Source organism: Aquarana catesbeiana, linkage group LG10 (genome assembly GCF_042186555.1).
Source record: "Aquarana catesbeiana isolate 2022-GZ linkage group LG10, ASM4218655v1, whole genome shotgun sequence".
Lineage (NCBI taxonomy): Eukaryota > Metazoa > Chordata > Amphibia > Anura > Ranidae > Aquarana > Aquarana catesbeiana.
In genome coordinates, this window is record NC_133333.1 from 222857080 (window position 1) to 222873811 (window position 16732).

The 16732-nt window shown below is 44.3% G+C and overlaps 1 protein-coding gene across 2 annotated transcripts; it reads left to right on the plus strand.

Annotated features, from left to right (window-relative positions):
* Positions 1–13792: 13792 nt before the first annotated feature.
* LOC141110148 (olfactory receptor 5V1-like) lies at positions 13793–16530 on the plus strand. Of its 2 annotated transcripts, XM_073601361.1 has the most exons (2): positions 13793–14706; positions 16509–16530. In XM_073601361.1, the coding sequence occupies exons 1-2, from the start codon at positions 13793–13795 to the stop codon at positions 16528–16530; spliced, it is 936 nt and encodes a 311-aa protein (XP_073457462.1). The 2 variants fall into 2 exon arrangements, with proteins under 2 accessions (XP_073457462.1, XP_073457461.1); XM_073601360.1 differs by lacking the exon at positions 16509–16530 and having other exon boundaries at positions 13793–14734.
* Positions 16531–16732: the final 202 nt, after the last annotated feature.

Sequence of the window (16732 nt, forward strand, 5' to 3'; positions counted from 1 at the left end):
TAAATTGGTGGTGATGGTATAAATCAGTGATCTCCAAACTGCAGCCTGGGGGGCCAGATGCAGCCCTTTGCTTGCTTTTATCCGGACCTTGGGGCACTATTTCATCCACTGATACCAACGATAGGGCATAATTCCCCCCACTGACGCCAATGCATAGTTGCCAACATTGTAAAAAAAAATGTGGGACACTTTTGTGGTTGTAGGCGGATAATTAGGGGGCGGGGCATTCGTTTGTAGGTGTGGTTTAGGGAAAATATACAAGTCGCGAACAATGGGCGTGGTTTACGCATCACAGTGGGCGTGGCTTAAATGGGCGTGGCTCAAGAGGGTGTGGTTAGAGTCTGAGATGAATGAGGGATGGAAAGGAAAAGGGGGAGAGGGGGAAAGGGGGAGAGGGGGAGAGGGGGGAAGGGGGAGAGGGGGAGAGGGGGAAAGGGGGAGAGGGAAATGACGGGACAGCAGCCCCAGATCCTACACAATAAAAATATGTGTATTCTAGAAAGTTTAACAATCAGCAGATAAAGATACTCCAAGCACCTGGTGTTAGCACTTCAATCATCCCGGCACCATGGTTGTTATGGTGTTAGGATGATTGAAGTGCATTATTTCTATTATTACATTGTAATATAAAATGAAATCATTCAACTCACCATAATGCAAAATCAGTGGGATCCCTGAGCATGTCACTAGCCACGTCGCCTGCCACCAGCCGTCCGTCCTTGCGTCAGATGTCCCAGCAGAGTCCGTCCTTGCATCAGGTGCCCCCAGCGGAGCCCCCCTTACATCAGATGTCCCCAGCGGAGCCCCCCCTCACACCAGGAGTCCCCAGCGGAGCTCCCCCTCACACCAGGAGTCCCCGGCGGAGCCCCCCCTCACACCAGGAGTCCCCGGCGGAGCCCCCCTCACACTAGGAGTCCCTGGCGGAGCCCCCCTCACACCAGGAGTCCCCGGCGGAGCCCCCCTCACATCAGGTGTCCCCAGCGGAGCTCCCCCTCACATCAGGAGTCCCCGGTGGAGCCCCCCCTCACATCAGGAGTCCCCGGCGGAGCCCCCCTCACATCAGGTGTCCCCGGCGGAGCCCCCCTCACATCAGGTGTCCCCAGTGGAGCCCCCCTCACATCAGGAATCCCCAGCGGAGCCCCCCTCACATCAGGTGATCCCAGCGGAGCCCCTCCTCACATCAGGTGTCCCCGGCAGAGCCCCCCTCACATCAGGTGTCTCCGGCAGAGCCCCCCTCACATCAGGTGTCCCCAGCGGAGCTCCCCCTCACATCAGGAGTCCCCAGCGGAGCCCCCCCTCACATCAGGTGTCCCCAGCAGAGCTCCCCCTTACATCAGGAGTCCCCGGCGTTGCCCCCCTCACATCAGGTGTCCCCGGTGGAGCCCCCCTCACATCAGGAGTCCCCAGCGGAGCCCCCCCCACATCAGGTGTCCCCAGCGGAGCCCCCCCTCACATCAGGTGTCCCCGGCAGAGCCCCTCCTCACATCAGGTGTCCCCAGCGGAGCCCCCCTCACATCAGGTGTCCCCGACAGAGCCCCCCTCACATCAGGTGTCCCCGGCAGAGCCCCCCCTCACATCAGGTGTCCCCAGTGGAGCCCCCCCTCACATCAGGTGTCCCCAGTGGAGCCCCTCCTCACATTAGGTGTCCCCAGTGGAGCCCCCCTCACATTAGGTGTCCCCAGTGGAGCCCCCCCTCACATCAGGTGTCCCCGGCGGAGCCCCCCCCTCACATCAGCTGTCCCCAGTGGACATTGTCTCCGCCGGCCGCGGACCTCTAGCAGCGGCGAAAATCGTGAAGAACCGGATTTCTTGGGACATTTCCCGGGACACCACAAATTCGGGAATGGAGTCTAAGTCCCGGGAATGTCCCGGGAAATCCGGGACAGTTGGCAACTATGCCAATGAAGGAGCACAATTTCTTCCAATGGGCACAATTACTCCCTTTGAAACAAACGATTGGGCATTATCTTTTCCCACTGACGTTGGAACCTTTTCTACTCCCAATGGTCACAGTTCAGCCCCCCTAAAGTCTGAAGGACAGTAAAATGGCCCTTTGTTTAGAAAGTTTGGAGACCCTTGGTATAAATAATACTTCACATTGAAGAAATAAGAAGTTTTTTGTTCAGAAGAGTACATATGAACAGAGCATATTTTTTGGCACTTTTTGATTTCACAGCATTTTTACCCTTTTGTGAATATTTAGAACTGCATTGTATTTATTTGTTATAACATTATTAATTGTTTATTTTAAACCTTAATGAATAGAACTTCATATGATGCAGAGCTTTACTGATGCATTGGTTGTTATATACTCTTGATGTATGCTATTTTTTAATCTTTGTCAATAAAGTGTTTATTTTACATTTTATTTTATTAGTCAATTTGGTACCGCTAAAGTCCCATCCAGATCACCCTTTTTGAGTAATTACAGTCCAATAGGGATTTCGATACCATTTATGACACAGATTGGGATTTAGCAACAAGCATTCTGTTTGTAAGCTGACAACTCTGCACTGAAATCCTAGCAGTATCAGCCCGGCCTGAGTTTTCTCTGGTACTACAGAACATCCCCCATGTCATAGTGACAAGGAGGGGGTTCATTAGTTCTAACACAGTTTTTTCCCTAGGGTGAAAACACTACTCCTCCATAGATACAGAACAGAGCATTGTCACCCACTACAGGCAAAATCAGAAGATGAAGCCAAAGACACATGAAAAAATAAAACAAATGCAGCCTCAACATCTAAACCTTGATAGCTGCAAAATATTAAATGTTTGACCATGAGTTTAAATATGCTTTAACCTGAACGTAACACTTAAACCTAACCTAACCCCACAATGCAAAGTTCTCATTTGGAAAAAAAAAGTGTTAGGAGGTGGTAGTATTGGCTCATGAACGCCTGTCAGCTGCTGCTTTGCCGCCTTCTAAAAAGAGTTGTTTTATAGATCGCTTTTTAGAGGGCAGTAATCTTACCCCCAGTATGAAAGAGCCCTTAAAGTTAACCTTTACCTTTAATCTAACCAAGCCCACTAACAGTATACCTTAAACTAATTTAATAATATTGTGTTGATAAATGCTTCATTAGCACAGTGATAAATACTCATAAAGTGATACTAGAAGAGATAAAACTATGACAGTGAAAATCTCATTCCATTGGATGTAAGATTTAATATCTACTTAATAAATCCCCATGCTATAATTAAATGATCTGAATAAGCTAAAAAGCAAAACAACTCCCCTCGTAATTCAGCTGTCAAATGATCAATAATATAAAAATTACTTCAAGACTCCGTTTAGGCAATCAGATTAATGAATTTATATTAAAAAAAATGTATGAGTTTTCTTGTTGATTTGTCGAACAAACCCAAGGCAAAAACATGCAATTTATTATTGTCACAGCAGTTAAACTATCTTCAGTTAGGAGCCTGAAATACAATGAAGCCAGTACCTCACATTCTTTGCTTTGGGGGTGGCCCCTTCCTGTTCCAACATGACTGCGCACCACCATGTTGGGGGTCCAGATCCCCAGCCAGCCATATTGGTAAAAGCAAATAGAGTTTATTTTTCAATGATAAATGAAAAACAGCTTGTCTTCAGCATGAAAAATAAACAAAACAGTCCATCTACCTCTGGGAAAACAAACTGTCGGATCACCGCCAGCATTCACTTGTCCCTTAACAGGGTTTCAAGTCCCCACCTGCTCCAAGGACACAAAGAAAAGGTCACCAGCAGCTTAGTTGAGCAGCACACATCTCTCTCTCACAAGTGGCTCCTGCTTCACACAACACCTTATGGACACCTGCCAACTGCTTCCTTCCCCTTTCAGCCCTTTCTTGCATGTGGGTTAACCCCTTCAGGTCTGGGGTTGTAGGCTCCTTTCCATCAAAGGCCTCTCTGAGCCTCCGAATTCCGTGTTCTATATCAGGACTTAAAGTGGTTGAAAAGGCATACTTTTTTTTTAAATAGTAACAGATAGAAAAACTGCGCTTAGGATAGGCCTATATGGTAAGAGAACAGGTTGCTGCCTCCCCTACAATGAGCACCTACCAGGGGTACTCCGCTAATGTAATATAAAGTAAAAAAATGGGGTAATTGGCGCTACCTAAGAAAAACCTACATGCCACAGGAATATACGGCTTTTGGATGTTTGTTCCGTATATATGCTTTTATTAAATAAACGGACGCTTTTTTACACTACTACACTATGGAAGCTCTTTTTTCATGTTTTGGTGTATGAGGGCACAACAGCATCTACTAATCAGCCAGGTCACATCCGGGGCATCCACCGCAGACAACAGGGAGCAGTGACCTCCATATAAAGCACTACATGCCCATTACCCCTGCAGGGGTGCTTGGAGTCGGTGAGTAGGAAATCTGAAGGGGGAGCACAGAAGTCACCTGAAAACATCTTTAAGCACCAAAGTCACCCTGATGATGTTCTAGTTTGATGCAGATAACAACCTATGGGACTATTATATATCAATCTGATCTGCTTATTGCAGCATATGTCGGGTTCAAGCCTCATTATATAATTTGTACTGTATCCGTTTGGTTAACTGTTTGTGTTTGATTTATCAATCTATTTATGCAGTATATACCAGTACATATATATTGAAGCATCTCTGTCTACACACTGTACCTATATAGACAGCCCATATGTATACCATTCCTTTCTTTACCACACATCATTAAATACTTAACTAAACCAACCTAGGGACCTAAGGGCCTCTCCTTACCTATTTCATACCAGTCACTGGGGCATACTGTCTAATATACTAACTGAGATGGTATAGGTATTGATGAATCATTCTCTATTACTATAAAATACCTTTTTGTGTTTTTTTCCTAATATGTAGTGGCATGTAGGTTTTTCTTAGGTAGCGCCAATTACTCAATTTTTTTAACCTCAATTCATTCTCTGCATTAAGGTAAAAAACCTTCCATGATCAGCTCCCCCCCAGATACTTACTTGGCTCCTCTTTCAATCTAGCACTGTGGCTCAGTGTGCTCACTCTCATGCCCCGTACACACGGTCGGACTTTGTTCGGACATTCCGACAACAAAATCCTAAGATTTTTTCCGACGGATGTTGGCTCAAACTTGTCTTGCATACACACGGTCACACAAAGTTGTTGGAAAATCCGATCGTTCTGAACGCGGTGACGTAAAACACGTACGTCGGGACTATAAACGGGGCAGTGGCCAATAGCTTTCATCTCTGTATTTATTCTGAGCATGCGTGGCACTTTGTCCGTCGGATTTGTGTACACACGATCGGAATTTCCGACAACGGATTTTGTTGTCGGAAAATTTTATATCCTGCTCTCAAACTTTGTGTGTCGGAAAATCCGATGGAAAATGTGTGATGGAGCCTACACATGGTCGGAATTTCCAACAACAAGGTCCTATCACACATTTTCCGTTGGAAAATCCGACCATGTGTACGGGGCATTAGTCTCCACACAGGCGCAGAGGCAGCAGCGGGAGCCATTGACTCCTTCTGCTGTCAATCAAATCCTGTGAGGAGGGAGTGGGGGTGGGGGGGCCTCACCTCGCTGTGTGTGTCTATGGATGCACATAGCCTGGCTCAGGAGTGAGCCTGCATGTGCACCCCCATAGCAAGCAGCTTGCTATGGTGGTGCACACAGAGGAGGAAAAGCCTAGAGCGCTAGCGTGGGGACCCTAGAAGAGGTGGGTTGGGACCACTCTGTGTAATACCATTGCACAGAGCAGCTAAGTATAACATGTTTATTATTTTAAGAAAAACAATTGGAACCTTTTCAGTCAATTCTTGGATGTCAGCTAACAGTCCTGCAAGTCAGTGTTCCCTCTCTGTCATGGATCATCGCAGAAGCCCAATGTGGGATAGGATCAGGCCTGCTTGGGTGCCCCCAGAACAAGCTGCTTGCTGTAGGAGGCATCCGACAGGAGGGAGAAGCCAGGAGTGTTGGTGTAGGACCTGAGAAGAGGAGGATCCAAGCTGCTCTGTGCAAAACCACTGCACAGAGCAGGGAAGTATAACATGTTTGTTATTTAAAAAAAAAAAGAAATACAAGACTTTACAATCACTTTAAGGCTAGGTTCATGTTAGGAAATTAACATTCTTTGTTGCACAAGGCCTTTAGGGACCTTGTCCTGATAAACATGGGGAAAATTAGCTTAACATACCTCCCAACTTTTTGCGATAGGAGCGAGAAACACCTATAAGCAAAAGTATGTAGGCATAGGACACACCCCCTGCTACGCCCCCTTATAGGAGAATTATACAAAAAAAAGATTAGTTATACCTACATGTTTTATTCTTTGCAATTATTATTCTTTATATTGGCTTTTGAAACTTATGTATGCAGCAATGTAGAAAGTGAATGAAAGGTTTAGCACTGGGAAACACTTTTTTAACCACTTGCCGCCCACCATATAGCAAAATGACGGCGGCAACGTGGTTCTGTTATCCTAATCGGAAGTCATATGCCCGCGGGAGCGCGCAGCGCAGCGATAGGAGGTGCTGTGTATCAGTCTGACACACCGCAACTCTGATCATGGTATGAAGCCTCTGACAGAGACTTCATACCATGTGATCAGCTGTGACCAATCACAGCTGATCATTGCGTGAACCAGGAAGTGCCGGTAAACAGCATTCCTCGGTTCACGCTGACAGGGAGAGCCGATCGGCGGCTCTCCCTGTCGGGGGGGGGTTTGTGCTGATAATCAGCGCATTGATTATCAGCACAGCCCCATCAAAAGGTGCCCATCAGCTGCCAATCAATGCCCATCACCTGCCAGCCTGTCCCTCTCAATAAAGCCTCTCAGTGCCCATGAAAGTACAGATCAGTGCCCACAACAGTGCCCAAAAAAGTGCCAATCAGTACCCCATTAGTGAATCCTGTCAGTGCCCCATCAAAGTGCCACTCAGTAAAGCCTGTCACTAGCTCCTCATCAGTGCTGCCTATCCAGTGCCACATATCAGTGCCACCTAACAGTGCCATCAGTGCCGCCTATCAGAGCCGTCAGGGCTGCCTATCAGTGCCGCCTATCAGTGCCCATCAGTTTTTTTTTTTTCAAAATTGTTGCTCTTTTTTCATTTATAGCGCAAAAATTAAAAACTGCAGAGGTGATCAAATATCACCAAAAGAAAGCTCTATTTGTGGGAAGAAAATGATAAAAATTTCACATGGGTACAGTGTTGCATGACCGCGCAATTGTCATTCAAACTGCAACAGCGCTGAAAGCTAAAAATTGTCCTGGGCAGGAAAGGGGGAACGTGCTCGGTATTGAAGTGGTTAAAGATAAAAAGTGCATTTTATATACAACTGTATGGATCAGACCAAAATAAGGGACAAATGAAGAGGAAATAGGGACAGAGGGACATTGCTCCAAATCAGGGACAGTCCCTCGAAATCAGGGACAGTTGGGAGCTATGTAGACACATTCACATACAGTATGTCTAAAGAAAATGCTTGCAGCACTGTTGATTGCCTTTAAGACATGTAAAGCGTTCTCACTAGAACATTCATTTCCATATTCCTACTAGATTAGATATTGCAAATTAATCCAACTCATGCTTCACTAGTTCTGTTTATTAAGTCTTATACTGAACGAAATACAATTTTTTTTCTGCTTACACCTTATACATTTAAAAATGTCTGTTCTCTGGATTTTCAAGGTCAATATTTAACAACAAAACAGACCTATAAAATGTATTTAAAATGACTTTGTGCTGTTGTCTACAAAGTGACAAAGAATCACCTAATAATACATATAGGCATACAAGAGAATAAATCATAGTTACTGTTGAAAATAAGTACAAAATTCACTGTCAGGTAAATGGCTTATTATTTGGAATGGAATATAGCTGCTGCCATGTACCATTCAGAAAGTCATTAGGACAGAGCTGGTGTTTGGAAAAAGTAGACATGTGTATTGTGTTCACACCATCCTCTAAGACCATCTGCTGGATTGCAGATCTCTACTTCACGTTCTCATAACATATTGTGTAAATTACTGCCAGTTTGTCAGGATATTTGGAGATGTGGATTCTAGTAAACAAGATAGAATAACTGTAATGGAGATCATTTATTTCCTGAAAACTTCACAGCAAGATGTTAACCTTTTATACCAAGGGGTCATTAAAGTGTTACTAAACCCAGGAGCCTGCATTCACTATATCTGGTCTCCCACAGTACACAGAACAAGAAACTGCAATCATTTTAGTAAATATAAATGGCTAAACACCTTTTCTCATCGGCAGTATATAGCAGTCTTGTGACTTCTATCAGTGTCTGGTTAAAGCTTGTAGGAGGAGTTTTCCTTCTCCTCTGACTGTCCTATGAGGCTGCAGGACACCTTCAATGAGTCCCATCTTTTCTTGGTCCCCCCTCTGTTTGGGACATTTTTTGATTTTGCAGGACACCTGACCCTCTGTCTGGACAGTGCTGATTAGCCCTGTGCTGATTACATGCACCCTCCCCCCAAAAAATAAACTCTCCATAGCTCCCAACTGTCCCTGATTTCGAGGGACGGTCCCTGATTTGGAGCAATGTCCCTCTGTCCCTCTTTCCTCTTCTTTGGCCCTCATTTTGGTCTGATCTATATAGATGTATATAAAATGCACTTTTTATCTTTTAAAAAAGTGTTTTGCAGCGCTAAACCTTTCATCTATTTCTAAATTGCTGCATTTGTAAATACCAAAGGTCAATATTACATAGTTACATAGTAGGTGAGGTTGAAAAAAGACACAAGTCCATCAAGTCCAACCTATGTGTGTGATTATGTGTCAGTATTACATTGTATATCCCTGTATGTTGTGGTCGTTCAGGTGCTCATCTAATAGTTTCTTGAAGCTATCAATGCTCCCCGCTGAGACCAATGAATATAAAGTAATAGTAGTGGTAAAAAAAAGCACTTGTGGGTTTAACCACTTCCCGCCCGCCCTATAGCGGATTGACGTCCGGGAAGTGGTTCTGTTATCCTGACTGGACGTCATATGACGTCCAGCAGGATAACATGCCGCAGCGCGCCCCCGGGGGCGCGCATCGCGGCGATCGGTGGAGCGGTGTGTCAGTCTGACACACCGCTACACTGATCTTGGTAAAAAGCCTCCGGCGGAGGCTCTTTACCACGTGATCAGCCGTGTCCAATCACGGCTGATCACGCTGTCAATAGGAAGAGCCGTTGATCGGCTCTTCCTCACTCGCGTCTGACAGACGCAAGTAGAGGAGAGCCGATCGGTGGCTCTCCTGGCAGGGGGGGTCTGCGCTGATTGTTTATCAGCGCAGCCCCCCCTCAGATCACCCCACTGGACTACCAGGGATGCCACTAGGACCACCAGGGAAGGGGCAACGTGGATGGCCAGGTATGTACCCCATGGCCATCCACATGTGACCAATCTGTGCCAATCAGTGCCCACAAATGGGCACTGATTGGCACTATTATGTCAATGATCTGCCCAGCAATGCTTTATCAGTGCCACCTGTCATTGCCCATCTGTGCCACCTGTCATTGCCCATCTGTGCCCATCTGTGCCCATCTGTGCCCACCTATCAGTGCCCATCAGTGCCACACATCAGTGCCACACATAAGTACCCATCAGTGCCACCCATATATACCAATCAATGCCACCTACGAGTGCCCATCAGTGCCGCCTATGTGTGCCCATCGGTGCCACCTATGAGTGCCCATCAGTGCCGCATACCAGTGCCACCTATCAGTGCCCATCAGTGCCACCTATCAGTGCCCATCAGTGCCGCCTATCAGTGCCCATCATCAGTGCCCGTTAGTGCCACCTCATCAGTGCCACCTCATTGGTGCCACCTCATCGGTCCCCATCAGTGCCGCCGTATCAGTGCCCATCAGTGCAGCCATATCAGTGCCCATTATTGAAGGAGAAAGCGTACTTATTTACAAAAAAATTTAACAGAAACAAAGAAAGACTTGTTTTGTTTCGAAATTTTCGGTCTTTTTTTATTTGTTGCGCAAAAAATAAAAACCGCAGAGGTGATCAAATACCACCAAAAGAAAGCTCTATTTGTGGGAACAAAATGATAAAAAATTTGTTTGGGTACAGTGTAGCATGATCGCGCAATTGTCATTCAAATTGCAACAGCGCTGAAAGGTGAAAATTGGGCTGGGCGGGAAGGTGTCTAAGTGCCTGGTATTGAAGTGGTTAACCAACCTTGTTTTTTTGTAAAATTCTCCTTTAAGGGGGTGTGGCAAGGGGTGTGTCCTATGCCTGCATACTTTTGCTGATAGGTGTCCCTCATTCCCAGCTCAAAAAGTTGGGAGGTATGAACTCTCTAGTACAGTGTTTCTCAACTCCAGTCCTCAAGACGCCCCAACAGGTCATGTTTTCAGGCTCTCCATTATTTTACACAGGTGATTTGATCAGTTTCACTGCCTTAGTAATTACCACAGCTGTTTCATCTGAGGGAAATCCTAAAAACATGATCTGTTGGGGTGCCTGGAGGACTGGAGTTGAGAAACACTGCTCTAGTAATACACACCAAACAGAGCATGTGCAGAGCGCCTCTAAGGCTCTGTACTATCAGCAGATGGATTGGGGAAAGTGGAAGAAGGCGAGGATCAGAGAAGACAGGATCAAACAGCCATTTTACACAATGCAGAGGATTAATCCATTAGGTTCCACAGTGAGTATAACAAGCATGCTTTACTGCATATACAGACTGATTTTACTGTTGTGGGCTTAGTAACACTTTAAAGCCTAGATGCCAAGGCCAAAGTTAGTAACATCAGTATGCATTGATTGACTTGACAATAACGGTATGACTGAATTTAACAACCTAAATGATTTTGAAATTTTTTTAAAGGCAAAAAGACTTTAATTTGCTACACTGTTATATTTAAAAAACAACTCTTTATTATAGGCTGACAAATAGACACAAATGTAAAAAAAAGATTTTTTAATGTATTAATCGCATTAATAAAATAATGTACTTTTCAGCGCTCCTGTCTAATAAACCCTCAAACCTAAATTTTCAAGCACTTCGAAAATATTTCCTCAATAAAGATTAATTTTAACAGATGTGCTACACTACCAAATATCTATTACCTAATATCAGAAATTCCATTCAAACCCCCCCTCCAAAAAAATTACCGGAACCAATTCTTTGTATGGCTCTCTCTGCAGCAGCTGAAAAGCCAACCGGAGGGAGAGGAGAAGGAAACAGCTTTCAGCTGCTGCAGAAAGAGCCATACAGGGGATTGGTTCCATTAATTGCCCCACTGCCGCACTGATCACCCTCTTTGACCATATGCGATTCACTCTGCTGCCTCGGCACCCCTGCTGCATGGACACCCCTGCTGGCCCAGACCCCATACAGGAGGACTGGTGGCACCCCCTTATCTACGGTCCTGCACAGCTGCACCATATTCTGTGTAGACCAGTTTTAGTAAATCTCCCCCAATATGGCTCAACTTGAACGTGAAATCACTAATCCAGTGCTTCCCAACACTTTCAGAAACTATATATCATGCCAACAGCTTGAGGGCCACAGGTTGAGCACCCTTGTACTAAGACAATAAATACATATATAACCCTGGAGTGTAGCTGATAACTGCTGAGAAGCATCTTCCTTTAGTTGCCTTATCCCGACTGGGTGTCATATGACGTCCAGCAGGATAAGCCGCTCACACGCGCCCTAAGGGCGTGCAGCACGGCGATCGGTAGTGCGGTGTGTCGCTCTGACTCGCGGCATCTCCGATCTTGGTAAAGAGCCTATGATGTAGGCTCTTTACTATGTGGTCAGCTGTGTCCAATCACAGCTGATCATGTCTTTACCAGGAACTGCCGGTTATTGGCTTTTCCTCTATTTGCGCTGACAAGTCAACAATTATTAGTGCAAACCCAACATGGATGCCCACAAGTGCCCACCTAAAGTGCCAACCCATGCCCACCAGGGATTCAAAACCCATCAGGGGTGGATCCAGGGGGGGCAACGGGGCAATTGCCCCCCCCCCCCCAGAAATTAGTTGAGGAACTGCTAGAGCAAATTAGGACTGCCCTTTTGCTAGGTAAATGCAGTTTAGTTCTGTTAATTACTGTTAGACAGAATACTCCAAGTATTTAATCATATTTTGCGCAGAGTAACGTTATTGTTTTATTGATTATTTGTATACGTACGCTTGCTAATCCTCTTTCCTTTTTGGCTTTGCTTGGCCAAATACAATTTTTGAAATACCTCAAGGTGTGTCGGTAGTTGCTGGATAAGCTAGGTGTGTCATCCTCAGGTGTGCAAAGAAATCACAAATAAATTCAGCTGCTCCTCTGCTGGTAGTGCTACACATATGATAAATAAACATATTACACAGTAAATCCACAAGGTTATAAGATTATAAGAAGTGTATCCCAATGAAGGTGCAAAGAAATTGATGCTGTTTCTCTGGTGCTCCAAGTCCAATATAAATCACAGAATACTCAATAGTGATTTATTCCATTCAGGAAAAGATTTGTGTTGACAGAAAGATTCCCAAGTAGGCTAGACCTCACCTAGTTGGATGGTTCTGAAATCTGCTTCTTTTGGACAAAAAACATAGATAGACCTCATAATGCTTTTTGTAAAAACATAAATTCTTTTTGAAAACTCACATTAGATGGTGCAACCAAATAGTGCACTGAATACAAAATGCATGTAGCAAATACAGCCCCCCCTCCCGCCACCCTGCAGTGCCTCTCCCGTGTGATCGGGAACCAGAGAACTGATTCAGAGGCGCTGCTGGATTACTATAAAGCTGGCCATGGACCGGATGGTCCCCAGCCATCTCAATGACCCTGGGAGGCCAGAATTGACATCATGACTTCCGTCACTGAGAACCGAGCGATCGGTGGCGTTTGATTGCTCGGTTCTCAGCCTTAGAACTGGTGGGGGACAGATGCAGCATCCACCTAGGTAAGTATAATTATTAAAAAAAAAATCCCATACTTCTCTTTTAAGTAGTACAGCAAGTTAGCTTTCCTGTCCCCTATCTGTAACAGCATATTGAAGGAACAGGAACAGACTGCTAAGGTCATCTCTCTGCTCTTTTATCCTGCCATCATGTTTCTTATAAGCACATGTGAAAGCAGAATATGTGATTGGCCCCAAGTAGCACCCTTGTTCTCTGTCGGTTTGCTGCCATACAGGAGATTAAAGGGGTTGTAAACCCTCATGGTTTTTCACCTTAATGCATTCTATGCATTAAAGTGAAAAACCTTCTGTAGTGCTGCAGCCCCCCTGTTTTACTTACCTGAACACTGTCTTTCTCCGGCTGGGAACGCGCACACACCGGCTCTAGCTGGTGTCTCGTGTCCTGATTGGATAGATTGATAGCATTGCAGCCATTGGCTCCCGCTGCTGTCAATGAAATACAATGATGCGGGCCCCGGGGGGGCGGGGCAGAGTCCTGCTTTCTGTGTGAATACACGCAAAAGCAAGACTCAGAGGCGCGCCTGCACGGATGTCCACCAAGGAGAGCGCTTCTGCAACGTGGACACCCGATGCAGGGAGGAGCTACCTGCGCTGCCGGGGGACCCAGAAGAGGTAGATCAGGGACACTCTGCGCAAAACGAACTGCACAGTGGAGGCAAGCATGACATGTTTGTTATTAAAAAAAAAAAACCTTTAAATGGCAATGAAATCAAGTCAAATGTAAGTTTTTATACAAGCTGCATATAAATTACTTTTTGTAATAAATAAAGTATATAACTGCATTTATTTATGTTTTTTTCAATGTCCATTTGAAGTTTAGGTTTTTATTAATTAATCATGATCTTTTTAATGATCAGATTCATAAATCACAATGGGAAACATGAACGAAACATTGATGGAAGAATTTATTCTTATGGGATTTTCAGAAGCACCCACCCTCCAGCATTTACTGTTTGCAGTGTTTTTGTTCATCTACATCATTACCGTGATTGGCAACCTCTCCATAATTTTGGCCTACAGGTTCAATTTAGACCTTCACACGCCAATGTACTTCTTTCTAGCTAACTTCTCCTTTCTGGAGATCTGTTACATATCAACCACAGTTCCCAAGTTATTGTCAAGTCTTCTGCTAGGAAATAAATCCATCTCTTTCTTGGGTTGTGTGGCGCAGATGTTTTGTTTTTTGCTCTTGGGTGGCACAGAGTGCTACATGCTTGCAGCAATGGCATATGATCGCTATAATGCCATATGTCATCCCCTTTTGTATGGCGTTGTCATGAATAAGAGAACCTGTCTAGGGCTTACAGCTGTTTCATGGATTAGTGGAGCAATAAACTCTTTAATACATGTGGTTCTCACATTCACTTTGTCCTTCTGTGGTGCTAAGACCATCAACCACTTCTTCTGTGACATCCCTCCTCTCCTTGACATGGCTTGTTCTGCTACAGCGATTAATGAAATTGTCCTTCTAGTGGCATGTGGCTGTGTCATTGTCAGCGCGTTCTTATTAACCATTGCATCTTACGTGCACATCATTTCAGCAGTACTAAATATAAAGTCTACCTCTGGGAGAAAGAAAGCTTTTTCAACCTGTGCCTCTCATCTTATTGTTGTCACTATGTTTTATGGCTCTGCTATCTTCATGTACTTCAGACCCAAATCAAGCTATTCCATGAATAAGGATAGGTTGATTGCTGCTCTATATGCTTTTATTGCACCGCTACTTAACCCATTCATATACAGCCTCAGGAACAGCGACGTGAAAGTAGCTGTCAAAAAGATTTTGTGTAGAGTATTTCTAGTTCAAAGATAGTAAACCATGTTAAAACTAGAATAGTAAAAAGAAAATTCAGTATGGGATTTTGTGGGTGTGAAATTGTTGATAGTCACATGTTACTGTTAAAATATCACATTTTTATTTACAAAAGTCATTAAAATAATTGTATAATAAGAAAGCAATATAGTATATCTGTAGTAGATAAAAACACAATCCCTCTACATATGCTCTTCTACATGTTTCGCCATCCTGGCTTCTTCAAGAAATACATGTAAGGGATGCTACTAAATGAGAAAAAAAAATACAAAAGTTCAACAACCAATAACTTCAAGTATAATGGTCATATGCTTTTGATATTGTTATGCAACATTGAACCCACCGGGTAAGCACGAGTCCCTCAAGATCTTGACCCACACAATATGTGTCAGAATAACCAATACGATGAGAGAAAAAAAGAGAAAAGACATAGGACCCCCAAATAGAAAACCAAGACCAGGTTTCGATTATCTGTAGAGGAGGGTGTGGCACCCGTAAAAAATGTTAACGCTAACCTGCAGCAGATAGACCAGGGAGTGAGCAGGAAATCTTTAGTGTGCTGATGGAGTGCTATTAAGAAACAAAATAGAAGTAAGACTTTCAAAAACTTAAAGTATTTTTAACCCCACCCCAAAAATAAAGATTCATATATTGCAGCTTACCAGCCCATAGATGTGAAGTTTACTCTTGTTTTCTTTCTTTTTCTTTAAAGTGCATGTAAACCAGAAAAAACATTTTTTAATTAAGGCTTGCACCTTGTACAGTATAGGATGTCATGTCATCTGTACCCAGTCTTGCCATGAAGAGTTAATCCAGCTCTGAGCAGTACTCTTATCTTTTTTCAGTGAGATAAAAACGGTCAGACAGAGAAATGGATGTCAGTTTCTCCCCCTTGCTGTGAGTGACAGGTAATTTACATATCTCATGCACGAGTGTAATATGTACTTCAGATCCCCTTCTCCTTTCTTCTCAAGCTCTCCCAGGATTGGCTGCTACACACCTCAGCATGATTGGACATGCTGATGTCATGTGGTGACTTTACTGGGTTTTGACTGGATGTTAGTGATCATGGGGCATAATCCACAAAACCAGCAGAAGTTCAGTGTAAAAAATATTGATGCCTGACCAAGGGGAGTGTAGAAGTGGGTGGGGAGTCTACTGACATCACAACTCCACCCACCGAGCTGCAGACAACAGACCTGCCCACAGAATCTGAAGTTTTTCAGGTTTCACAACAGACAGAAGAGAGAAGTTTGACAGGTAAGGATATATGCAGGAGGCATGTATATCCTTATAGATAACCACTATGGCAGTACTTTAGAAAGGATGAGAGTGGGTTTACATCCACTTTAATATTCTCCATTTTATTTAAAGTGGAAGTCCAGGCAAAAACTAAATAACGCTAAACCTGATCCAGTCCAGTCTCCAGTGGTGGAAGCTCTGTGCAGGAGAGGACCGACAACGGCTATGAAATGGCTGGGAAGTGACATCACCCATAGACTTACTATGGGGCTTCCGTTGATGGCTGCCTCTCCTGCACACTGAAGCTGCCGCTGACATTTTTGCTTTACAAGGCTAGATAGATTAGGTTTAGAATGTGGCAGAGAGCAGGTTTAGCGTTAGTTAGGTTTTGCCTGAACTTCCACTTTAGTATTATTTATAAACACATATTATGCGAAAAAAGAGATAAGAACGAAGTACGAACAAACAGGTGTCAATCCAAACTGTTACAGCATATTGAAGGAAATCGCATAACATACTGGAACGTAGGAAGGTCCAGAAAGAGAACATTATGAATTTTTGATTTGGCAAAATTAACCTTGAAATTGCTTTATAGTCCACTGCAACACAGACGGCATTGAAATACTGTATGAGGATTAGTGACATAAAGCAAGCGATCATCCACAAAAAGAGCAAGTTTCACTTGCTGTGATCCCAAAGTAACGCCTGAGATACGTGGATTATTAAAAATAGTAATTGCCAGATGTTCCATTACCA

What these genes read in the sequence shown, in the direction of transcription:
- LOC141110148 (XM_073601360.1), top strand. Translation starts at nt 13,793, where the DNA reads ATGGGAAACATGAACGAAACATTGATGGAAGAATTTATTCTTATGGGA.